This window comes from Plectrocnemia conspersa, unplaced genomic scaffold (genome assembly GCF_051122295.1).
Source record: "Plectrocnemia conspersa isolate PC_06_02 unplaced genomic scaffold, ASM5112229v1 ptg000003l, whole genome shotgun sequence".
In the NCBI taxonomy this organism is placed as follows: domain Eukaryota; kingdom Metazoa; phylum Arthropoda; class Insecta; order Trichoptera; family Polycentropodidae; genus Plectrocnemia; species Plectrocnemia conspersa.
In genome coordinates, this window is record NW_028277167.1 from 20,286,279 (window position 1) to 20,313,729 (window position 27,451).

The window sequence follows — 27,451 nt, forward strand, 5'->3', positions numbered from 1 at the left end:
GAGCTGAAATTTACATGCGATGCGAGCACCATTTCAATTATTTAGTTTAGCGCTTTTGCAAAACAAATTTATTATTATTTGCTTTCAAATAAATAAATTTAACGCGTAGAGCTCTAGACTCAGAACTTGTCCGATTGCGTGTGTGTGAGTCACAGGGTGTTTGATGAATGTCTTACATTTTGTTATTAATTTATTTTCTAATATTATTTTTTTGTAGCATTTATTTTTAAATATTAAATGAAACAGATCGTATTTATGTCAGATTTTCAATGGACTGTTTTTTTGTTGCAATTATGTTCAAAGCATTTTTTATACCTGGATAGGGATGGTTTATTGACATGTGGCTGGCGGAAGGGATTTTTTTTGTCTTACTTGTCGCATTGTGATAGTTTTACTAAGCTAATATCAATGGTTCTTCCATGGATCTTTAGAATTTGTAAACTTGGTATGTATATGGGGAATTTAGAATTAAAAATTTTATTAAATTATATTAAATACTTTAGAAATTATGACGATTTTAAAATGTATTAAATACGTGAATGACAACCTTGAGTTGCATTTCGGCAGACATTACTCCATTCGTTGGCAGTTATGATATTTATTTTTTCTTCCACTAGTTTTTTTACTGAATCTATTGTCATTTTATCAATAATTACCGATTTGCTAGTATCGTCCATCTTTTTAAAATATGTATATACGTTTAAAGCCATTTCTTTAGTTTGTCCCGATAATGCTCTTCCTTGCCCTAATTTGCTGTATTCCGACATCTCAATACTTGATAAACACCGTGTACTCAACAGACGACAGCTTTGCTCTGTGCCAATTGCCTATTGACTCACACCCATTCTACCTAACACCAACAGGCGCGTATGGTGAGATACATTCCCTTTCGCTCGCTTGCGTGTTAAGTGACGAGAGTGTGTGAGCGATAAGGGGATACGGTCCGAATGCCTTATCTCTCACTCACTCTAGTCACTTAACACGCGAGCGAGCGATAGGGAAAGTATTTCGCCGCTACCGCTTGATCCTAAACCATCCCTATGTTATCGCCGTCCACTAAAAAGTCTTTACGTCAAAAATTATTTTACAGGGTCCAATCAGTGCAGATTAGTATACATATTTACTCACACTATTGCAATAGGACAAGTTCCATGTCTAGAGCTATACATCGCGCGCCGCTAATGGCGCGTAAACGAAACACACAAACCCCGTATACGTTCGACATTACGCATTATTTACTACGACCGGCGTTAAGTCCTCTTATGCATACAATTTCTAAAATATGTATGTATTACATAAGTTTTCATTAAATTTTATGTTAATATTGTAATAAAAAAATATTTTCCATCATCGTAGCAAAGTAAATTAATTTCAATGTGCTTTGAGTATGAAGAGATACCCCTCTTTCAACCCACCGTGAATTCGTTTGAGGGGTCTATAATGTTGACTTTGGGTTGAATGCGAAGCGTTTGCTTAAGAGCAGATATTTAATGCGTAATACTGCATGTTTAGAAACCGCCATTAAAGCCTTCATAAGAGAGAGGGATGAACTCATAATGTATGCTTTTGAAAGTGTCTGTACAAATGTTTTAGCGGAATATAATTTAAACTCGCGCGATAGGGTGGGACAGTTAAAGCAAAAGAAACCGACTTTTACCACTCTTAAGTCAAAGAACTAAAAATTAAAGACTATGCTTATAGATATACATATATTTCGAAACCCCTAACTGCGCGCTCGGTACTTTTATGCGCTTATATTTTATGAATAACTTTACCAGACCGTGATTTCGTTATGGGGATGAGCTGTTTTTCAGCTTTTCCCTGCGCCATTTTTTTCTCCATCTATCTCCTCGCTTTATTCGAGCTGCATGCGAGGTAAGTTTTGTTTTGTTAGTTTCTCATTACATTAAAACGGTTTCCGCTTCCTTGGTTTGATTCTATTCACCGCTGGGTATTATATTTTTCAGCAAAAAGCACATCCCTTTCATGCTTGCGGCTGTATTCTTTTTATCCTCACTTTTCACGTGAACGTTGCTAGCGCATACCTCTGTACTAAATTGTACTGCTGCTAGTCCGAATATTTCTAATGCGTCCGACGCAAATTTTCATTTTGTCAGAGTAGATTTTTTTGCGCGCGACCTTTTTCAAGACAGAAATGACACCGTGAAAAGTTTCTCGGAAGAAAAACTCTAACGATGTTATAAGTCGACGAGCAAAAAGTTTGACCTTAAGTGAAATTTTTCAGGTACGCTTTCAATGGAAAACGGCTCGGAAAAATACTTAATAAAAGTAATACGCTTCCAAAATAAATTTTAATTAAATATACATACTTACCCGCAGAGTAGATTTGGTACAAACTCAGAGACATTATATAATATTTCTTATACATACCTCTAGGGGTTGATGTTATCGACTTTTTTACGAGCGTGACCCAAAAATGGCACAGCTTACTGGAATCCTATGCTCAATACGTACCAGATAAGTTGAAGATGTTTTGTGAAAATTTTCAAGCTTTTACCCTCTCCCGTGGGTGTGTGTGTTCATAAGGGTTTACCTGGATACGTGCCTCGGGTAATCCAATCTTCTCGGCCAGTCTCTCCCGCGCGAACACGTCCGGATAATGCGTCCTCTCGAACTCTGCACAAATATTTCAATGTTAAATAACATTATATGTTAAAACAATATTATACTATATATAAAATAAATCGGTTTTCATTGACTTTTTACTTTTGACTATGTTTCAAATTGCTTATAATCAAAGCAATTTGAAACATACATCCAGTTGTAGAAATCTAATTAAACATTAATTAATATATTATTTTGCTTTATGATAATATTACGAATTATATTTATATGTAAGTATGAGTACACGTATTTAAAGTATAGAAATAGTAATAGTATATAGCTATTAAAACAGATGTAAACTATTTCCATACTTAGCTTTTATTTGTAACGAAAGCCTTCTACCAATAATAATAACATTTAAACAAATTATTGTACACGAGAAACACAAAAACACAGTTATATGTGACTAGGGATTCCAATCCCGGGATCCCGAATCCCGGGATCCCGGGATCCCGGACGATTTTCAATACCCGATGAGTCCCGGGATTATAAAACATAATCCCGAATTTTTCGGATTGGTTGATTTATCAAGCACAATCGAATTATTATTGACAACATCGTTATATTTCGTGTACAAACTTGCGCAAGTTGCACGTGTCATCTGTGAATCTTTGAGGCTGTGAGTCTGAACGTGCTTTTTCAGCAGCAGCCTGCTTAGGAACCAAAATCAGATCAAGGCTAAATGATAAAACACTTGATGCTTTGATGTTACTTCGTGAGTTTTATTCAAAATAATGTTTTCAATTAATTGTGTCTATGAATGTACATAGTATGTACATACATTGTCAAAAGTTCATTTTTTTCTTCTCAAATAAATATATAAGACCTTCCCTTTTTTATTTTTATTAAATTATTTTCTATTTTAAGTCCAAGACTAAAATTATACGTACTTTATACATTGTACGTTATAAAAAACAGATGTAAAAATATATTGTATTATTCATTTTAAATTATTTTTATCGATAAAATAACATGAAAATTATCCCGGGACTGGTCCCGGGATCCCGGGATCGACTAATTGCAATACCGAAATCCCGGGATCAAAATTTTGGCCCGGGATTGGAATCCCTATATGTGACAAATAAAAAATGAATGCATTATATTCTTATCGAACGCCTAACGTGTGTGCGGTTCCTTACCCGCATCGCCGCGCGCCGAGCGCAGTGGCGTCGCGTTAAGTGGTTTTAAATCAATTTTCGATTCATTAGCGTGGCTACAATGGACGCCCGTAGACAACGCTAAGATTTGCACGGTCTTTAGCCATGGCGTGTCTGCTAGACGCCAGCGGCACAAAGGCGCCCCCGGATTAGCCTCCATTACCACCGGAAGAGGGCGTCTCGTTCTAGCGGGTGCGGAATCGCAGACGCCGCTCAGACGTATGAGGCCTACAGACCTGACTGCGATTCTTGCGTGGAAAAGCTGTCTAATTCAAATTTGTTGTTATGCATAATTAATATATTTTGAAATAGGCTTAAAATTATGGATTTTTAAAGGCTTGTTTTTAAAAATTATTTAATCTTCCGTTCTAACCTTACAGGCGTAAGCCCAATGCGTTACAACTTTCGGTCATAAATACACAAATAATTTTATCTATGTTCAGAAACGTAACAAATGATTTCTATGAGCTCCAAAATACACATTTTTAGTTCATATTATTAAAATAGATTTTATTTAATAAGAACAATAAATATTCTAGATGAGCTGCTAAATTGTGTTTTGTAAAAACATAATAAACTTAGTCTTATAAACAAATATTTACTCGAGAAGAATATAAGAATGTCTCGTGAAGGTCAAATTGGATCAGTGATACTTATATAATTATAATTCCGATCAATCCTATATTATCTTAATCTCACATATAAATATGGTGATGATTAATTTTATTTAAGATGGGTTTCACGTATTAGTTGATTTTTTTAAATATTTTATTACGGCTCATAAAGAATACCATATATGTATAAAAAATATAATAAATAAATTACACATGGTCACTTTAGTTTCATATAAATAAATTGAGGATGATATAAATGAGCAATATATAAAATAATTGTTCCATAAAACGAATTATTTGATTATTATTGTAGAACAGATTAAGCGTAAATAATGATTCGTTAGGACAGTGAACACCACATGAATAACTCTGAAACGAATCTTTTTCCGAAGAAAAAATTCGAAGATTTACCTTATTATTATTTACATATGAAGAATTTGTTTTATGTAACGAAATATTTACTTAAATGCACATATCTTTAGCACACAATTAAACTATTTAGTTATTATCAATAAAATTGTTATTTTATTTTAATTATATCTATTCGAAAGCTATCATATACAATTTTAATATTAGAAAATATTATTATATTAAATTTAATTTGCAATTTTAATATTTTTTAATTTGAATTGCAATTCAAATGATTTTATGATAACCGGCACGAAAGATTAGCGGTGTAAGTCAGTGTCTATTAACTGAAAAATCTGAGTTCGAATCCCATGTAAATCTCTGGGAGATCGGATTTTGTGATTACTGTATAATCATAACTCTGATTAATCATCACAGATTTTTCTAATATTATGGAAATATATCGTAATGATTTAAATCGAGATAAGTCGAACATAATAGGTATTAAAAAAATCGAATAATAAGCTACTTCAGTTCATACGGAATATCATTTATGTATATATATAAAAATTGCACTGAAGATCAAGTTGACTGATATGATCACTATTTTCAATATTAGATAATTTTGTCTAGTTATTCGAAGTTTTTTCAGAAAATTTAAATATCGATAAAAGTGCATTTAATTCTGTGCAAATAAAATAAATATATTTATTATTATATTTATAACTAATATTTTATTTATTATATAGTTTTTAAATTTCTGTTATCAATAACTTATATATTGTAGTTTTTAATTTCACTTAATGTAAATTAATTAAATTAATTTAAATAAATAAGACATCGCGAGGCATCAATGCGATCAAGCGTGCGCAGACGTTAGCGACATTTATCGCTCGCGCTTTACAACCCACACACGTAACGCATTCCAAAAATATTTTGAATTTAATAATTAAAAAAATATTATTTACCCTTTTCAAGGCTATCAATTTGTTCATTCGTGAATGAAGTCCTATTCCTTTGCAATTTTCTTTTTAGCCTAAGCCTCATTTGCGAGTCTTCATCTCCGGACGATGCGTGCTCGCTATTTCCATCCGAACCGGTCTCAGAATGAAGGTGGTCTGTAAAAAATAAGAAAAAAAAAAATTAAATTGATTAAAATTTCAAATTGATCTAATTTGGCAGCTAGGGGCGCAATTAGGGCGGATTCGAACCACCCCGTTCATACATCAATAGCGTCCGACCATATAAACGATTCTTGTCCGCGACAAATGCTATCCTCCGGGAGGGTTATACCGATTGTCCCCTGGATACTGCTAATGAAAATCCCCCCGTTGCTAATTTAATAATGCAACTTTTGTGCAACAAATGATCGCCGCGCAATAAAACTCGGTCTCTAATCCACTTTAGAGCAGATATGCTACAATTTCGTTTGCCTAGACAAATTGGATTATTCATTAGTTTTGCACTGACTGGCGCAGTGAGGAGATGCCAGGACATGAATGAACACAATGTATATATAATTAAATACAATATATAATATCTGAAATAGAGCAACCAATGTATGTATAATTTAATATTTAATTAGATAAATAACTTAAAAGTATTTATTTCATATGGGGGGTGAAGATACATCAGATTAAATGATGTATTAAATACATAAACGTACTTAGTGACGGTAAACGGAATTGGTCTAATATATTGTATTAAAATCAATGGACAAACCTCCCCGGCGCGTGCTACCCTAAATGTAATTGTACCTACCCTTGGTATTAAATGATTGATCTGACATCCCCCGAAGAGATAAATTAGTATAATTCGTGCGTCGGTGACATGTGTAAGTATGTTTAGTGTAGCATGTTTTTATAAATAATATATTTAGATGTATTAAATAGACAGGCTTTTAAATAATAATTTATAGCCTTAAGTCTATGTACATATCTCCAATATAAAATAAACACACATTGATTTAGAAATATAATATATATTGCTTTAGATAAATACATCAATTTAAAATACCATTACGATAAACCCGTGGTATAAGCCAGTGACTGAAAGATGGACTCAAATCTATATGAAGACTAGTGTTTTTTTAATTTATATCGTTTCTGGAAGATGAAAATTAGTGATAAATATACAATTATAATTCTGATTGATCATCACAGATAAGGTAATCCTATTTTTTGTGATCTCGCGGATGAATATCATGATAAGTATTTGAAGAATGATTGAGCTGGAATGTGCATAGTGACATATATTCAATGTAAGCTGTAATAATAGTTTATATATAAAATAGTGATTTCAGTCTGCTGTCTGTAGATTTGTGTGTACTCCATTGTAATGCATTGGGCGCTGTTATGTTGCAACGGAAGGTAAATAAATATCTAGTAGTGATCCATAATGTTACATATTGTGTACCGTGCTATTATAGTATCGATAAACTTACATGTCAACCTGCATATTTTTTAACTTAGAATATAGAAAAGACAAAATTATACGTGGTTTATCTTAATTTATTAATATATTGTAATAGTAAGACCCTCAGTTCTTTTTATAGTAAAAAACACCAGTTTATTTACGTTCATAATTTTTCAGCAAAAAGTATAGGTATTTTTGAGGTATTTTCAGTGATCGGTTGTAAAAAAATAATAGTTATTACATAGAATATATAAAATTTTATTTTGACTGAAAAATGTGTTTGCATTTTTTTTTACTCAACTTATATGCATTTATTTCTTAACTCAATTTATATGCATTGATTTTTTTTTTTTATATATATTTTTATGGTTCACGTTTTCATCATCATAAAATTCAGTATGACTAGTGGTTTAAGTAGCTGACTATAGACCTTAGTGTTTTTAAATTTGTATCACATCTGGAAGATCGTATTAAGTGATTATTATATAATTATACTTTTGATCGATTATCATAGATTAGGTTTACCTGGATTTTTCAAATCTCACGGATGAATATCGTGATGATTAATTAACTGGCTAGATCATATAGAATATCATGTGTTTATTTAAAAATATGTTATTAAAGTCTGAACCCCTAGAATTGTAGTCTAAAATTGAAAATAAATATTTAAAAACTTGTGAGTAACAAATCATTATAGATTGGAAAGAAAGGTAAAGCTTTGCTAAGCTTAATAGCTTAGCAAAGCTTAATAACTTTTGTTTTAATTATGCCTGTCTTTTTAAAACTATGATTATACAGAATTTAGTAAATGTTCACCAAGTGTATAAAACTAAATTGATGGGACAATACTGTCAAAGCTTAATTTATTTTCGTTTTAACATTAAATTTTTTTTGAAGTAATATTTCGTAATTTAATTAAAATAAGCATCTAGTTACCATTTTAGATTAAAAATGGTCTAAAATTTGGTAAACATTATTTATTTTTCTAAATCAGAAGTATTTATTTGTATGCATTCTTCGTAAGCAGTTAAGCAACATCTCTATAAACACGTATTTTTTAAAAATTATTGTAGTCATTGTAGCAAAAAATCGTGATCAAGATTAGTTTGCAATAAAATAATGTATTTAGCTAATCGTCAAATCCAGCTATAAAAAAATGACCATAAACATAAATGCATATGTTAGCAAAAGAAAATAACTTATATAGTTCACATCATAATTTATTATAAATTAAGATTTTCATTGACAGTTCTTTTTGGTTATATAGATGCATCAACTAGCTGCGCAGTTTGTTTTCTCGATATTTTATACTTATGAGATTTAGATTTTGATAAATAATATAAAAATATATAAAATTAATAATACTTGTCTATTAATTTATTTTTATTAGTAAATTTTCGGTAAAAAAAAATTCGTTCCAATTCTTCATACATCGTAATATGCCGATGCTTCCAAGAAAGCATTTATGTTTCAAACATCTGGCAGGAACCCACTCTTTCTTGTGCAGCGGTTTTAAAACATTTAAATATATTTGTACAAATTAAATTTTTTATATAAAAAGGCTCTATGAAATTTTTCAATAAATCGGCAAATTTTTTTTCGAGTAATAATTCTCAAACAATCGCTACTAATACTTAATTGTTTAAATATTAAAACATCACAAATTTAAAGCGTATTTATATAAATAATAAAAATAGTATTGCAATAATGCAAAAGATTATGGAAACAACGATGAATTTCATAAAATATTTTTATAAATAGAATCGCATTGAAAAAATAATGATTAAGTTGAAATATGCGTGTGATATATGTACATATAAATCAAGTTATTTTATCTTTGATGTAAAACAGTGAGTTCAATCACAAAGTCTACATAAAAATCTTGTGTTTTTCTATCTAGATAAAATAATGATGTTTATTTATTCAGATATGTCAGATGAAATATTATTTGGGAAAAATTGGTGTTGATAAATAATGTAACCACTAACCATTTATCATTATTTTTAATATTATAAATTTTTTAAATTAATTCAGTAACACGCAATAATTTGTGTGTTACCAAAAAATTTAGTAATAAAGGTTTCAATTATTGTAATTCTGGAGCGCATATTTGTGGATGCGCCCTGGCCATGACCGGTCTTTGAAGTCATCCAAAGGGTTTGTGTATGGCTCGAATAGGGTCCGTCATCCCTCGATGCAGTTCGTTTTTAATCAGCGTACGAATAAGGGAAGAGAGCAAGGGAGATAGAGAGTTGTTGTCGTCGTCATGCGAGACAGTAAGATTTTCTGTTTCGGAAAAATCTTGCGGAAAAATGGCCGGGGCCCTTTTCGTTACACACGACCCAACCCACGCCCGTCCGACAACTGTTGTGCACGCTCCGATAACTCCAATTTCGTTTTATCTCCACCAAGCTTCCCTTTGTGCTATTTTTTCCACAATTTTTTTCTCTATTTCATTTTATTTCATTCCGCCGCGGCTCCTTTCCTCTTGTTCATGCGCGGCTAGCGCGTCCCTTTCGCGCGCCTCTTTTTTTCCCTTTCTTCGTCGTTCCTTCTTTTTCTTTTCCGTTTTTTTTTTATTTTTCATTTCAACTTTTATTTTCCTCCCTTTTGCCCTTTAGCGCTAGGGTCGCTCGCGGGGGCGCAGCGCTCTTTCTTGTTTGGCGAAGGTTATAAGATCGCCTTCCTGCAATATTATATTAGATCACAAAAGAACCGAGTTTTTGTTAAGACAAATACAGGAAAAACGCTGCTTTGCCTCTTTATTTTTATGTATTGCAAATTAATTTCATTTTTTGAAGCCTTGAAGAGTACACATCTCTTGTACAATATAAAGGTAAATCAAATATGTGACACTAAACAACATTAGTATGATTTTTTATATTTGTTTAAATGATTATTATTTTTTGTACATTAAATTTGAAGACTTCTGATACTACGAGATATGCAATATTGCTGTGTGCTTATACATATATATATATATACATATAAAGTAAAATAAAACAAATACTAATAAATCATAACAGAACAGTGAATATTCTGGTAAACTTCTTAAAATAATTGGAATATCGCCTTGAAGTAACCATATTAATAATTGCTCTATATACATTTTATCAAATTTAACCTAAATTTTAGAAGTTCATTAATATTTAGAATTAGATAAATTATATTTTTATTTATAATTAATACGAGAAAAGTGTCAAAATATACATAATAATTAATACAGGCATAATTTACATATTCAGTACTTTTAACATATCAGATATATATTTATTACATGGTATATATATAACTTGATTGAGATGCTCAAAGAACTCTTGAGTAGGCGACTGCATTATGCATTACGCAAATGGCTATTGCCATCATATGCTAGCGTTGCATATTGATATGTTTAATGTCGGCAACGAGGAGCTGGTTCAGTTCGAATAATTTAATTTTAATATTATATATGATTTTTTTTCTTTCTTTCTATGCATTCTTTTTTATCTTACTTTTATTATAATAATACTATGTATTGTTTTTTACCATTGTGACGCGTTGGGGCAACCTATTATGCCACTAATTAAATTTAATTTAAAGTTAAATAAATTAATATTGTAAACATTGCACCGTTAAGTACGATTGATGGTAAAAACTACGGATTTTAATTTTACCAATTAAAAATACGATACATGCTTTTAAAATGTAGTTATCAGGTCATAAAATGAAAAGTTCGAACATTTGTCTTGTTCAATTTGAGCAATCGTATACTAAAAAAAAAATAGGTGGTCTAAATTGAGAACTAAATTAAATTCTATATTTAAATCAAATTTAACTAACTATTGCATGGAAATTTAGACATATTATTACTAAACAAATTAAAATATAGTACGCCTATTTCGTAATGGTAAGGTCTAAATACAGCATCTTTCAACTGGTAATAAAATATTTTCATTTATAAATAGGGCAGAAGATTCGCTTAGGTTTTTTTAGCTTAGCAGATTAAATACATAAAATAGGTATCAACGGATCAACACCTAATTGCCAAGAAATCATGTTTTATCTAATTCTATATTTTATATGGAATGAAAATTTTCTTAATGATTAATGGGCATAATTAAGCTGTAAGGCAATGCTTCCGGTATTTACCTAAATAAAAAAAATGTATTCATAATAGTTACGCGTTTGGAACACGTTCAAACGCGCTGTACACGACATTGGACGAGATTGAAATTTGGATTGCGAAACACACAAATTGTATCAAAACCAGATATCACACGAACGATATATTTTTCAACGTCATTATAAATTTCATCGAATACAAAAGCATGCCACAAACAGTCCTTTGTTTTCGTGCGCGGCCTCCGAGGGTGTCTGGCATACACACCCACCCCCGAGAGCCTTACATGCCATCGCCACCCCCTGCGTACCTACAATATTTTCATCCACCTAACGAATTCTACCCCATGACGGTAGGGTTGGGGAAATATTACATAATGTAATGAGGAGGCTTTGCAGGGGACATGCGCAGTGCAACCCCTGTGTGCGAATCCTACGCCCATTCTCACCCCCGGCGTTCGAGTTGCCAAGAACGATTTGCAAGGGGCAGGAATTTCCATCGGCATTTCTTTCCTGTCTACCAATGCCTTCGGTGGTAAAGCGCGGCGAATGAATGGCGCTTTTCCACTAGTCCCCTTCTGGTAAACGGGCGAGGGGACGAACGAGGGTTGGCTCTCTCTGTGCGTTTGTTTTCTGTCCGAACGGTGAGGGCATGAAAATAGCCTTACATGTTTGGCACACAGAAGAATTTCGTGTAATGCAACACGCGCCCTTATTTAAGTTCGAGGATTACTTTTCTCTTGCCAAGGGGCGAAAGAGTACTAACGATACAACTGTTAAATGCGCGCTTTGAATACAAAGAAATTCGATTTAATGCAGTGCTTTATATGCCTCACTTGTGCACCCCTATTTAAATATTATTACAAAATGATTAACTCAACTTTATAATATAATATAAAACTGTAGTCCACAAACTTTATCGACATATCATATATTTTTTTATTGATATGCAAGTTCTTATGTGTTATATCGCACCCGCTTTTTATTGTCCTATATAAATTACTGCGAAACTGAAAAACTTTTATTGATAAAAGAGAGTTTATTTTAATTCCTGTATAAAAGAATGCCTAAGCAAATTCTGACAAATTTAAAATACATTTTTTAATAGATTGTATTACTCAGAATTATCAAATTTAAAAATTATTTTTTTACTTAATGAATCTGTATTAATGTAAAACAAATGTTGAATCATCGGATAATTGCCAAAAAGGTAGGATTAGATATGGTTTTATATTCAATAAATATGTGTATATAGTATCTGTTATATTCATCAAAAACCAATGAAGAGTACGTAACTACAAGTTGATTGAATATCAAATAATTTAATATAATTCCAAATATTTATGAACTGATATTTAATGTTTTATTAAAAACCAAATTTTAAAATATTTTAATAGATAATGACATGTGAGAATAATAATGTTTTATATTATATAATTAAACCATATAGTTTGTTATTATGATAAAAATATGATAAACATCTGATGCTCTTATATTTTCAATATTTATTAATTATAATAACCGAGATGAAATTCAAATAATGTTGGAGCTTAATCTACTTAGATCTGATAACAGTTCTAGAGCTTGCATAAAAGTTATTCGTTAAAAATCAAACATTTAAAATAGCTAAAAAAACTGAAAAGAGCTTAATAAATGTGCAAGTTGAAAAAAAAACGAAAAAATATTACTATCGCGAAGTTATTATGTGTCGAGGCAATCCGGGAATTCCCGGGTTTTGTGTCATTTCGTTATCCGATTTTTTTTGATTTTCTACTGAAAAACTTATCTGAAATTAATAGAATTTTATCATTAAAAATGTTTTCATAGCTGAAACTAAAAATTGAAGAAAGAAAAAAAAACAGCTTATTGTTTTAATATATTTAATACAAAAGTCCGACTATGTTTCTAATGAAAATTATTTTCGAAATTGCTCCTAAAAATATATGTCAATAACGGGGAAGGTTTACCAGAACGACTCTTTTTGTTATTTAGATTGCAATTAGATACTGATATAATAAATCAGGAACTGATATATTAAATGAAAAAAAGAATACTGATGCTGCATTCCGTCAATCTTTAGTGTTTTTTTCTTTATTTTTCATAATTTATAATGCAATTTTTCAACCAATTGTTTTTGACGAATTTTCTGCATTTATTATAGATTTTTAAGCAGAATGCTGTAGCTTCATACTTAATGTGTTTTCTAATTAAAAAGTTATCTTTAGATAAAATATAAAATATATCAGCAAAGGCTATCAATAGTTTGTTGTTTGTGTTTATAAAGCAAGACAAACACGTTCGGGACATCCGGGCAGGTAAGGGTCGGTCTTATTGATTAATTTCGAACAAAGTCACGTCGCTAATCTCAATTAAATGTCGTCGGCCAGTGCCCACCGGTCATTATCGCCGCTGCAGACCCCAGGGGCGGTCGGTGTCTTGGGACCTAATTGCCAACAGCACACCTAGACCGGGAAACTGACCGCACTGTAGACAATACATTAGTGGGGCATTCCCCGGAATGTACCCTCTGCCAGACACATACGTATATATAATACATACAACCCACGACCAGGATCAGATCATAGCTCCAGAGAGGATCGGTGCTATAGGTATACATACGAATATGCCCGTGTGATTGGATAATAAACAATGGTGGCTAAAGCTAGGCAAATACGAACCGTAATCAATATTAAGCTTAAGATTGAATATTCAGCATATTATGAGACTAAATATGCGTTTAAACAATTGTATAATCACTAGATAGTAGCTTGCAATTTTTATTATAAATCAAGATTAGATTCCGATGCGGGAATTGAACTCAATACTAGCTAAATTTGGCATATATTCAAATGTAATAGTTGAGTGGAGGCACACATGCGACCCCACCGGTGCCAAAACGATTCGACTTTTCAAGTGTTTCAAATTAAAAACCGAGTACTCGCACACTGAAGTGGTTATCGGTTACAGCGCGTGCACAGAATGGGCAATTTAGTGAAATAATTGAAACAGTGAACGTGCGTTATGAATGGCATGCGTTCATTGTGCACAAAGCGTTGTTCGAGTGCTACTATTAGCGAACGATCAGGGTTTTCATCTGGTAATTGTGGATATCTTTACATCTAGACAGATGCGATTTTAATAATAAAAGTTCGATTGATTGTTGGTTGAAAGAGCTTTTTTTCCTATAGGGGGAAATCTTGACAACATTTTCTATAAGGTCCAGAAAATATTAAAACGTTATATTATACTTTATGATCGACTTATAATCCTTGATGCTCTTTTTATAATAGTTTTATAAATAAAACTTCCTGAAACCATAAAATTAAATGCCTATCAAAATGTCATTTTCTTCAATAACTTCAATGAGTTCATTCAAAGGTCTTTCAATCGTTTCTTTATCATAACTCTCTACCTATTAAAAATTCACAATAAGAAAAAATGCTTATGTTATTTATTTATTATAATTAAATGTTTGATTAAAGTTACTACCTATGTATTGTAGGAGAAATGCAGAACTGTCAAGACGTTGTCCTTATCTACTGTTAATTATGTGTTAATTTTTATTTTATCACGTAAATATACTTTGCGATCACCTTGTTGTCGGCTATAACACGTGTTCTGGTTGCAGGGTCATTACGTATTCCCTTGCAGTTGTGAATAATGTCGACACATAATAAATAATATGCAGACACGTGGAAAAGCGAATGAAAATCACGCGTAATCTGGCGTGTTACGTTTCCACGTCAGCGTGGAAGGCTTTATCAACAAATATGGAAATGAGCACGTTTGGAGCGCTGCCATCGGCGCTTATAAATAGAATATGGCCACCCACTTGTGGGTTGATTCTGCCCACCGGCACTCAACCGATATAGGCTCAACCCTATCTTTGCTTCTCTATATAGTGCGTCAAAAGCAAATGTTTTCCGTTTGTGGCACAATGCTGATTAGATCTATTATTTTATTTTGGAATATATTAGAGATCTAAACTGTTGCAAGCGAAGTTGAGAAAGTTAAATTTCCACACGCAAATTTATGATATTTCGCTACTGGAAAATTAAGTATTAACGGACACTAAATGTACTCATAAATGTTATTTTGGGTACCTGTTTTATTTTTTTTTATTGGTACAGATCGATTCTCTTAATATTTAAATAATGTTTTTTTCATAGACATTGATTTTTTTATTCATTAAAATGACTCAATATCACAATTGATTGTTTTATGGTTAACAGATTATTAGTTACTAAAATGTCATTGAATCAACAGCAAAATTAACTCCAGAAAAACATAGTTAATTATACAATTATACACTGAATTTAAGAATCGCCTTCGATGAACTTGAATCCAGGCGTTATATATAGAAATAAAGTGATTTTTACATTTTTATATGTCAGCAAAGAAAATGCTAGTATCTAAAAATAGGCTGTACATATAAAATACTTTTGGGGATCGCAAAATAAAATATTTTTTCATTAAATAATATTTTCAAAACTCTTATATGGCTCACTAAAAAAAAGTTGAGGACTGGTTTCGTCATAATTTTATGCGGAAGGTAAAAAAATATTGCAAAACTAATAACATAGCATAAAATATTTTATTGTTAGTTAATAACGTACCGCCATGTAATTATAATGAAAGCACGTGCAAATAAAATTACTTTATTCTAATACAATCTTCATTATTCAAACAATGAATAAATGTATAATATATACAATAAAAAAAGTATTATCTACGGACCACATGTACCTAGTAGGTAAGCAGTTCTATCGATGAACAGAAAATAACATTTATAAAGCTGGTAAAATATATACGATGCTGCTTTGAGTAACGTATAAAATAAACTCACTCCTCAGTTGTTCAGAAATAGTATGTAAACTGAAGTGGTTGATGATGCTATTAGCGAAATAGGCAAAATAACCAAAGAACTGAACCTGAATTTAGTAAAATAAGATTTAGTTTTTAATAGAAATCAGCAACGAAGTTTTTATGAAAGTGAAGGACTAGCGAAAAAAATATATTTTTTTAGAAAATAAAAAAGTAGATCGTTGTTTGTTTAAATATGATCAAGAATGAATGCAAATTGAAGAAACAAGCTAATTGAAATGATTGAGTTTGAGGTTCAGATAACAGAAAAGTCTTTTTAAGAATAGCTGCAAGAAAATGAGAAACAGAAAAAAATTATCCATGAAGATGGCTGTAAATTCAAATGTGATCAAGAATAGATAAAAACTGAAAAAGTTGACTATGTTATTAAAAAACTAGTCAAAATGACCACAGAACTGATTTTTAATCTAAATCTGAAAGAAAAGGATTTTGTTTTTAATAGAAATAAGCAACGAAGTTGTAATGAGACTTGAGAATCAGAGAGCAGATAATTAATTTCTTTGCCTTTTTAAGAAAAACATAAAAAAATGAGCAACAGAATATTTTTTTAACCAAAAAGATCGCTTTATATTTAAATATTATTCAGAGTGGATGCAAACTGAAGAAGTTGACATTGTTAATAGCGAACGAGTTTAAATCACCAAAGAAGCAAATCATCTAAAAAAGAGGATTTCGTTTTAAATAGAAATGAGTCATGAAGTTTGATGACCAGGGAAAATAAGACTCTTTTTTAGAAAAAAACTGCAATAAAATTAGCAGCAGAAGCAAATTTTAACCAAGAAGATTGCTGTAAATTTAAATATGCTCAAGAATAGATAAAAACTAAAGAAATTGACGATGTTATTAGAAAACTAGTCGAAATTATCAAAACACTGAATCTGAATCTAAAAAAAGAGGATTTCGTTTTTAATAAAAATGAACAACGAAGTTCTGATGAAACTTAAGGACCAAAGAAAAGAAAACCCTTTTTATAAAAAAACAGCAATAAAATAAGAAACAGAATCAATTTTTAACCATTGCTGTATATTTAGATATGATCAAAAATGAATGCGAACTTAAGAAGTTGACAATTTTATTAGTGAACTATTAAAAATTACCAAAGGGCTAAATCTGTTTCTGGAAGAATTTTGTATTTAATGGAAATGAGCAATAAAGTTGTGATGGAACTAGAGTCTCCAATTCGAGTAATCGAGTACTCGATACTCGAGTATTTTTGTCTATTTTTCAAGTACTTGATAATCGAGTATTTTGAAAATTACTCGATTAATACTCGAAATTAAATTTTTTTTAAATATTTCAGAAACAAAAATAACTTTAACTCGGTCCGGTAAAGGTTAACGTCTTGCTTTTATTTGGCGTTTATGCCCGAAGTCCCGAGTTAGAGCGGTTACTATCAGGTATAATTTTTTCATAGTTCCATAGTTGCATAGTTCCGGTCGTCGGCTATGTTAGTGGGTACGACGGAGAAATTTCTTTTGTGTTTTCTGTTCGACAGTCCCGACTTATCTAATTTATGGCAATGAACAATATGAAATATCAACAAAAAAATTTCTTTGGTTTTATGACTATGCAGTTGTAGCGTAAAGTGTTGTCAATTGTTTATACTGATCCCTCAGCTTAAAATATATATCAAAACAATTGTATGTTTTAAAGGCATTTAAAGTAGTCAGATCTTTGCAAACCGTTTAGCTCTAGAGTGAAAGGGATTCACCCAAATACATCTTCGAAGGATATAGATTTAAATTCTTCGCAATAATCAGAAGGAGTAGAATATTGTATATTGTTAAGAAAAAAAAAATCTATTCAAGAAGAATTACAAAATACTATTTTGTCAATAGTCGAAGGAAATAAGAGAAAAGCAGAGAAGGGAATGAAAGAAGAGAACATAAAAAGAGAGTTCAAAAAATTTTATATCTATAAAAAGCGAACAGATATAAATTAGAAGCCTTATCCAACGCGTTAATGACAATAAGACCAACATCAACAGCAACGGAAAGGGTTTTTTCCATAACAGGAATAATAAAACCAAAGGTTAGCAGTAATATTAAATTCGAGACACTTTTTGCATTATTGTTTTTAAAAAGTATGTTCGTGAAGTTAAAATAATTGTAAAAATAAACATACTAAGTATTTTATTTATTTATTTATATGTGCACGAATTTGAATAATAGCTATTTTGGTACATTTAGTAAATACTCGTAAGTACTCGAGTACTCGAGTATTTTAAAATGTTAATATTCGATACTCGAGTAGTTGATGGTTCGAGTAATTGGAGACTCTAGATGGAACTTAAAGATCAGATAAAAAATACTCGATTTATTTAATTTCAACAGAATTAATTTTTAACCAAGAAGATCGCTGAATATTTGTGAAGTGTCAAAATCAGTGAATTATGCTATTGCATGTTATACATTAACTTTTGCAAAATAAAAGAGCTACAATGTAAGCATGTAATTACAAACTACGTGTATTAATAAGTAGTTTGTACTTAATTATAGTATAGCAAATTATAAATTGTTTTATTCCTTATTTATATTTGTAAAACTTTCGCGCATATATTTTTTATAAAAAAATTAAGATATGTAGAACTAATCGCATTTTATATTGAACTTATCGGATATTCAGACTTTAAATATAGTTTTCTACTTTATTCAAACAGTTTCAAAAGCAAGTGCGCGAGCTGCATTAATCCGTAGGTTACTCGTTAGGATTCTACTCGGAACCTGGCCAATTCAATCACTTAACGATTGAGCTGTTTGCACAACGTATGAAAATTCAGCCATAAAGATTTAGTGGATGCTGAAAGGCTTTCAAGTTGATATTAAATAATTTTAATAAGATTTAATACAGCATGTATGTATATCCAATACGTACATATATACGTCAACAGCGTTGATTACGAAGTCAAAATTTTGTGTGAATGGATCGGCAACAATGGGTTCTCGAGTGATGGAGGGTCCTTTTTGTTCATACAACTTCATCGATTTAAACCTTCCGCAAACAATTTGAAACGATTTAGAACACGAGAGTAAATGGCAGTGAATCAAATCGTAAAAAGCTTTTGTTTCAAATCGGTTAAAGCGTTTTTCATTACCTCTTTTTTGTTCAACTTTATACTGTTTTCTGTTTCTATAAAATTAACATTAATACTAAAATCAGAGTTATCCTTTAATTATTTTTGATACACTATTAGACATATTTTATGAAAGTATCTTAATTAAAGAGTTTTTTTTTTCTATGTATATTATAATATTTAAATTAATTATTTTTTAAACTAATGGATTATAAATAAACCAAAAATTTCGATATCCAATAAAACAAGTCTCTCTTAATTCCTTTTAATGTATTCATTTCCCGCCACGCTATAACACTGTTTGATCCCCTTCCAACAATTTCCAATCCATTGTTGGGCACACAAGGCCGAAGCGAAAAATGTAAATATATACCCCTGCTCTCTGGGGGTGGCGGGGTAAGGGGAGGGGAGGGCCGCGGTAGGGTGGTTAGGAAGAATAAATAGAAATTACACGCGAAAATGTTTTTACAGTTTGCATACATTATTTACACGCAAAAGTAAACGGCCCACCAAAAAAATTTCACCCCAACGCTGTGTATACTTGGGCATGTATGTATGTGTATATTCTTGAGCATCGGATATTTTAATTTTTTATTGTCCCGAATGCGTATTTATTCACGCACGCGATTTAAAGGCCGATACTCACCTGACAGATCACTGTTGCCATGGAAACAGGCGTCGGGACATCCCTCGTGGGACCTAACGTTCTCTATATGTATATGTATAAGGGTGTGTTTGTGTATAATAGTATCCTGAGATATAAACGGAGTTCTTGCAGCATTCTAGTGCGTATTAAGGCATTCCAAAAGAGACATCGTCGTAAAATTTTACGTTAACTATCGTTTGCGTACGTAAGAAAATTTATTACTGTGATAAGAGCTTACGTTAAATAAAATATGGATGTGCTATGTCAAACGCTTTATTTGAGAGTTTATATTTTAGAATCGAGTAAATGCGTTAAATACCTAGGTTGAGAATCCCATGGAATTTCTAACCTAAAACTTAAAATACCATGCCAAAATAATTATAATAGCTGAAGATAGGCAACTTCAATATTTCGCACTTTTGAATGTACTTTTTTAAATAGTTATTTTGAAAAAATGCGTTTCTTAAATCATACATTATCTAACGAATGAGGAATATTTTTTAATAATCCCTTTTAAGGGTTCCTTAAGGGTTCAACCTTAGCCATCTGCTCTTAATGTTATTTATGAATGATAAATACAGCAGTTACAAATTCAATTTTTTTTATGTATACAGATGATTTATAATAGTGTAAATGCATTCGATCTGTTGCGAACTCCTTCTATCTACAGATTCCCTATAGAAATGGGCTTCCATCAACTGTTTGCCCTTTAGTGTCTGAAAGTTCTATTCTCTGTTATTTTCTCGATCTCATTCGATATCAGATTATTCCTACGATTTCAGTGGAAATATTTTGGCAAGAGAAGCATACACTAAAGATCTTAGAAATCACTTTTGAGAGCAAAGAGAGTTTCTCTCTACATATAAACGACATCTGCGACACATTTTTCATGATACTCAGTTTTGTAATGAGGAACTCATTCACTTTGATGATTCGTCAGTTATTCGCGTCCTCTATGATAGTATTATTGAATCGGGATCTATAATTTGGAATTCCCGAATAATCATATACTCTTAATCGTAAAAGTTCGGAAAATGATCTTGATTCTTTTATTTAGAGAATATTTACTTATTATCTGTTTTGTATCAAAACAGCTTCTTTTAAAAGCGTTTGAATACGATTCACTATGTAGTACTAGTAGAAAATTATCGAGGAGTTGTCAACAAGCAAACTATTCTCGGAGAATTCCAGTCTTGGGTTCACGATCAAGATCGCTTCCTCTTTTGATGCCCATTAGAGCCATGACGTCCGTACTAGCAGACTCGCCTATGGTTGTAGTCATTCGGCTACTTAAAACGCTTGCATTGCACATTGATATGCTTAATGTCATCTACGAGGAGCTGGTCCGGTTCGTATAATTTTATTTAAATATTTTCTATTTTTTATTCTCATCTGATGAATCTGGAATCTGGTTTCACTGTTCCACAAAATTTTATTCAGAAAGGGGTTGATGATGGCGCTTGTATATTTCTTAATCAAAGCGTTCCACATACCGTGTCGACGTTTTTGCCCATAATATTAAACGTTTATACTATTCAAACGTATTTGGCTGACAAATTTATTATAAATATGTGGATGAGATCGAAGTATCGACGTCTGTGAGCACACAAAAGGGTGTCGTCGTAAGCCGCTTTGGCCGCAGATGGAGGCAGTGTACACTTTGGGTTCGCACGCACGTTTTCGAGTCTGCACAACGACGCAAATTTAATTCCTTGCCAGCCGGGGAGAAGGAAAATCTTTTTCTCCGAACAGAGAAAATCTGATAAGGGGTGCCTGCAAAGCCTCCGTATCAGCGGCGCTCATTCGCGGCACAACGCAAACACGCAAATCGATTCGGTTTGTAGCAGACGCGCTCGCTCTCTGTGTTTGTACTCTTTTATGTGAAGAAAATGTATTTTTTGATTTTTCTTATATGTAAATACATAAATACATATGTGTGTTGCGCTTCCCCAAGTCATAAGTAAAAAATAGTTCATTTGGACCTTTTTTAATCCTCCTTGTGTCTGGAAGAAAAGTAGTGATTATTTCAATAATAGTTCAGATAGATCATCATAGATTAGGGTTTTTCAGATTTTCCTAATCTCACGGATGATTGTCATTTAGCTAGTTTGTTCGTTTATCCTTATACTCAATTTTTTCGAGCGGCCCCCACAAAAAGCGTAAGGGCGCAATTTATGAAAAAAATATATGATACATATGTAACCGAAAAACAAATCAAAATAAAAAGATTTTTGTAGATTTCTTTAAAAGCGGGTTTTAAAAATCAAACATGATTTAAAAAATAAAGTTTTTCCACAGAAAACAATATTGTTAAAAGATAATGCATCTTTCCATCCGAATTAAAGTATATTAAAAACGAACGACGGTCGTATAATTGTATTTTTTAGAGAATTCTGTAATCAATGAAATGGCTTTAGCATTTTAGTCTACTCAAAATCATTACTTGATCAATTTCTTGATCAATCTTGGCTAAAAGTAAAGTATTAATAGAAAAATTCTTCATAACGTGGAAATAGACGTATTAAATTCTAAAAATAATGAGGAAAGTTTTTGGAATTACTTTTGAGAGCAAGTGGAGATTCTCTCTACACGTAAACGACTACTGCAAAAATCTTTCAAGATTTTTGGTTTTGTGATGAGCAACGCAATTCACTTTGATGATCCGTTAGTTATTCGTGACATTTTTTTCATAATATTTTGAATCGGGATCTATAAATTATAATCCCTGAATAATCATATTTTCTCTTTTAATCAAAAAAATTATTGAGATACCTTAATAAAAAGATATTTGGTTATTATTTGTTCTTGTTTTCCAGCACCTTTATTTTAGGAGCGTCGGGATATGATTCATTGAGTTCTGAGCAGAGAGTTGCATGTCGCTAAGCATTTTTTCAAACCGCTGAAGGGTTTTGCTGACAAACTATTCTCGATAATCAGTTTTGGGTTCTGGAACGTCTTCGAGAATCGCGATCGCGTCCTTTTTTGTTGCTCGTTAAAGCCAAGTCGTCAACACTTGTCTATGGCTGTTGCTATCCGGCTCATTAATACGTTTTATGTCAGTTACGAGAAGCTGGTCTGGTTTGTATCATTTATTTTTTTTAGATTATGATTTTTTATTGCTTACTATGTATTATTTTTTATCTTTTATTACATTTTTTTATGTATTGTAATAATACTATGTATAATTTTTTACCAGTGTGACGCATTGGGGTAACCTGTTAGGTCACAATGGATTTAATTTAAATAAAAAATATCGACATTGCCTTGAGTCTATATTTCTCTATTTCAAATAAAATATTTCTTTCAAATAAAACAACATAAGTTTGCCTACGATTTTTCTAAAATAACAATAAGAGCTTATTAAAGTTGGTATTTTCTAAATTATACTCTGGTAAATAAATATGTAAATTTTATTATCATATAACATTTGTATTCTAATTTAAAGATAATAAAAATTCTTTTACATTATTATAATAAATCTCTAAATAGATTGGAAGTAAAAATAGATAAATTTATTCATTAATGATTTTAATATATATTTTTAAAGACGTGTACATATGGAACTACTATATATGTAAATATTCCAAAAAAAAAATACGACACTTAATGCTCAAACTTGGATGTTTCGATATGCAGCTCCAGTAGGTACATTCCCACACACGAACGTATGTATTAAACATGTTCACAAGGTATGTGTTTGTCGTGGAAATTTTCTTTCATCCCCCAAAGGGAAGGAGACGCGTGCGCGAGACATTTCCAAGTATTTTCCCGACCGAGCGGCGAAACAACACGAATCTGAAGAATCCGATTTATTCCCGGCTCCGGAGGAGGAAACGCCGGGAAATTGTGGAGAGAATAATAAGTGGATGAAAAGTCGAGTGAGATAATGGAGGAGGAAGAAAATTTTATCTTTCGGGATGTGTTAGCACTAGCGATAAACAAACAGGCCGCCATTTGAATAGAAATGGCCACACCGCCTCACCCCCACATCGCATGAAAATGGATTTGGAAATCGCTAATGCTAGGCCGGAGATAATTTATATGGCGACCCTCGGCATTCATAAATCGACGCACATTGTTAATTTTACGGCCATTTATTATTATTTATAACGACGCTTAAATAAAACTCCGGTGATAAATCGGTCCCTTTGCCGAACGAGTAGGACTATCGTTATATCGTATTTCATATCACCCGTGTAATGGTTTGTTTGCCGTAATTTATCAGCAAAACAAACTTTCAGCTACTTCGGTAATTAATTCAGAAAGATATAATCGCGTGTTTAACTTATGTGTATATATGTTTAGTTTTATGTAACGTTCTAACATTAAATTTAATCAATCTTAAAAAAAAACTGTTTTTAAACCGCCTACATAAATTAATGTTAAGAATCTGAACTTTGTACTTTATAAATTATACTCGTAACAATTTAACTTTACTAGTAAACAAATAAAAATATGCTTTTAATTTATATTATGAATAATTACCAATTAACCCTTAAAACTTGTCTCAAATTTCCAGTATTTCATTGTTTCTCTAAAGTATTGTTATATGCTGCAGTGCTTTGGGCTAACGCTGGTTTTGTTTCAAATGTAATATTAGTTATATACTACAGGTAATATTAGTTATATACTACGGAAATGATACAATGGCATGGTTTAAAACACCCTCACGAACAGTTAGTAATATGTAACTTATTTCATTTTTCCCCTGACCTTTTTATATGAAAATGTTTTATTTAAAACAATTTTAATAATACTTTATAGAACTATTCTAAAATTAATTTATCTGATAGTCATACAAATCTATTTATAGTTTAACTTTGCATATACGCTCTACCTACATAATTGTATAACATAACCGCACCCATAATTTTATTCGATTTATATTTAACTTCCAAATTTTACCCTAGCATATGAAATTCTACTACGATTTATTTTCGCATAAGCGTATATTCTACATATTTGTATACGTAATAATATCCTCGAGCGAACCTCACATCTATTTTCATCATTGTTCGCTTTAATTTAGCCTTTCACAACCCGACATGAATGAAAATCACTGCACCCACGCAATACAACCTCATTCGTAACATTTACTACACTTTTACACACCACGTATTCGGGCGTCCTTATTAGGTGTTCCCAGTTCGTTATTCAGCGCGTGTCTGTCGGTCCATCGAAAGAATCTGTTTTCTCCATATTTGCTCAGCCGGGGTCCCGCACGTGATCGCTTCGCTCGCTCTTTCAGGTCCGAGGTTCGTGTGGCGGCTCACCAAGTGGCGTAAAAGCCTTCGCCAACGTGTGCCGCTTGCCAACTATTCCGACGCCTCTGAAAATTGCCCCGAGCCGATGGATAACACGGCGGTTGTGATGTTGTCTGTTTGTCTACTTTCGACGGTTGATTCTGTATATGTAGTGGATGTGAGGTTTGTTGTCGAATAAGCTGGTTAACGTTTTGGTACATAAACAGACGCTATTGTGTTGTAAATCTACTTTTTACATTTCTGATACTTTATCTTATATATTTAAAAAAAATTTTTACTTCAATATCCGATACGAGCCATTAAGCTAGCTCACTAGATTTAAAGTTGTCTTAACGATAGTTACGAGGAGCTGCTTCTATTCATGTAAGATGTTTCATATGCATTATTCAATTAAAATAAAATTTCTATAGCTTTCTGATTGGCTATTATTTGCATTGCTATTTGAAACATACAATGAATGTCTGCTTATCAATATAAAAGTCGATTAAAGAGATGATGCCAGTTTCAGAAAATTAATTTTATTCATTTAATCGACAAACAAGAAACTAACAGTTATCCATTTTATTGCTCAATAGAACGAGGTTGGTTGCGAAGGTATTGAAGGTAATGATCTTGACTAATAAATTTAAATACAGACATGTGTTTATTTTAAGAATCACATTTTTATTTCAAACTGTTTCAATTCACAATGAACGCGTCTCTCATGGTTAATTTTATGTCGGAATGGAGTATCCAAATTCTCTTTGTATGTGAGTTATGAGCTCATAATATTTCAATAAAAATATAATATTTCTCCATATCTAAACACTAAAATGATGGCATAGGATTTTTTTTTTATAAATTAAACATTTTTTATATATTTTAAAAATATACGAAAAGCTTTTTTAGAAATTGTATATTTAAAAACCGCTGAAAAAATGAACTATAAGAATAAAAATAAATAAACGATGATTATTGAAATTTTATTGGTTATTCAAGAAAATGCTGGAGTCCTTCATTCCTTACTTCTATTACCAGAGAATCCGGTGTATAAAAAATGTTAAGGAATAGTCATTATTTTAAACACAATTAATTGTAGCACATTTCATTATAAAAAAATATGTTGTAGATGTAAGTATGAATAACGAGGAAGACTCATTACAACAACTTTATTCCAATTTAGATAGTTCTGAATCGGATACTAAAGTCATGAAGGAAATACATATTACGATTTCATTATTATAACGTTGAGAATTGGATTAAACAAACAATTATTGAACCACCAGAATTTTAAGATTTGCAACCAACCGAAGAACGAGCGCACAATCTAAATCATTTATATAAATCTTTGCTCACAATTAAGTCAACATCAACGGAAAGCAAGGGAGTATTTTCAACGCCAAGAATATTTACTACGAAAGTTAGAAATATATTTGATTTATCTCTAAGAACATAAATTTTTCTAAAATCTTTTTTTGTAAAGTAAAGATAATAGTTTTTAAATATAATTTTACAATGGCTATATTGAATATATAATTAAAATTGAAATTTTTCTAGTTGTTATAAATAATAAAGAAATATAAAAAAAATGTTTTTAATTGTTTTTTGCATAACTTATATGTAAACTTTTTCACATACATACTGTCATTTATCAAAAATATTTTTTCGTTAACTAGTATATGTAAATTTAAAAGTTTTAAAAAATGATTTATACTTTTAACACTATTACGTTATTCAACTAATAATTTAATTTCTTCTTTATTTTTAGCTACAATATGTTTATATGGAAACAACAAAAAGATATGTAAAATTAAAAAAAAATAATATCTACGCTAGAAAAGATTTAAAAGAAATGTAAATAATTAAACATTAAAATAAAGATCTAGTATACTTTAAAATACGATTTTTACCTATTAGCAAAATTTCGGACTTTAGAATCACTGTATAAACTACCAAGATAGAAAAGAACTACATAAATATATATTTAATTATATTACTATTAACCACACAGTAAAATATAAACGTGATCTTAGAAACAATCATAAAATTAATCCAAAAGCCTTTAAGGAGGTAGTTAAAAATATCCAAGGGTTGCTATGGTATTATTACTAGTCAATTTGGGCTTGGAGGTCGATCATAAAATAAAATTCTTATTGTACATATTAAGACAAAGCAATAAGGTTTTTTCCTATGATTTTACCGATAAGATAACAAAAGCATAGATTCCCGGGATTTTCTGGGAATCACTAGAACGCATCTATTTTTATAAATAGTATTTATTCATTAAAATCATTGTTAATTAATAATTTAATTACAAACTTATTACCTATAAAATCGTAGAAGTGTAT

General features: G+C 31.2%; 1 protein-coding gene across 3 annotated transcripts in view; it reads right to left on the reverse strand.

Annotated features, from left to right (window-relative positions):
* Positions 1 to 27,451, reverse strand: part of LOC148236892 (paired box protein Pax-6-like) — a 93,846-nt gene that overhangs the window by 14,591 nt on the left and 51,804 nt on the right. For all 3 annotated transcript variants that reach the window (XM_088183060.1, XM_088183058.1, XM_088183059.1), the window contains exons 5-6: positions 5,713 to 5,862; positions 2,555 to 2,637 (exon numbers count right to left, since the gene is read on the reverse strand). In XM_088183060.1, the coding sequence (XP_088039186.1) occupies positions 2,555 to 2,637; positions 5,713 to 5,862 (233 nt within the window). The remainder of the gene's footprint in view (positions 1 to 2,554; positions 2,638 to 5,712; positions 5,863 to 27,451) is intronic.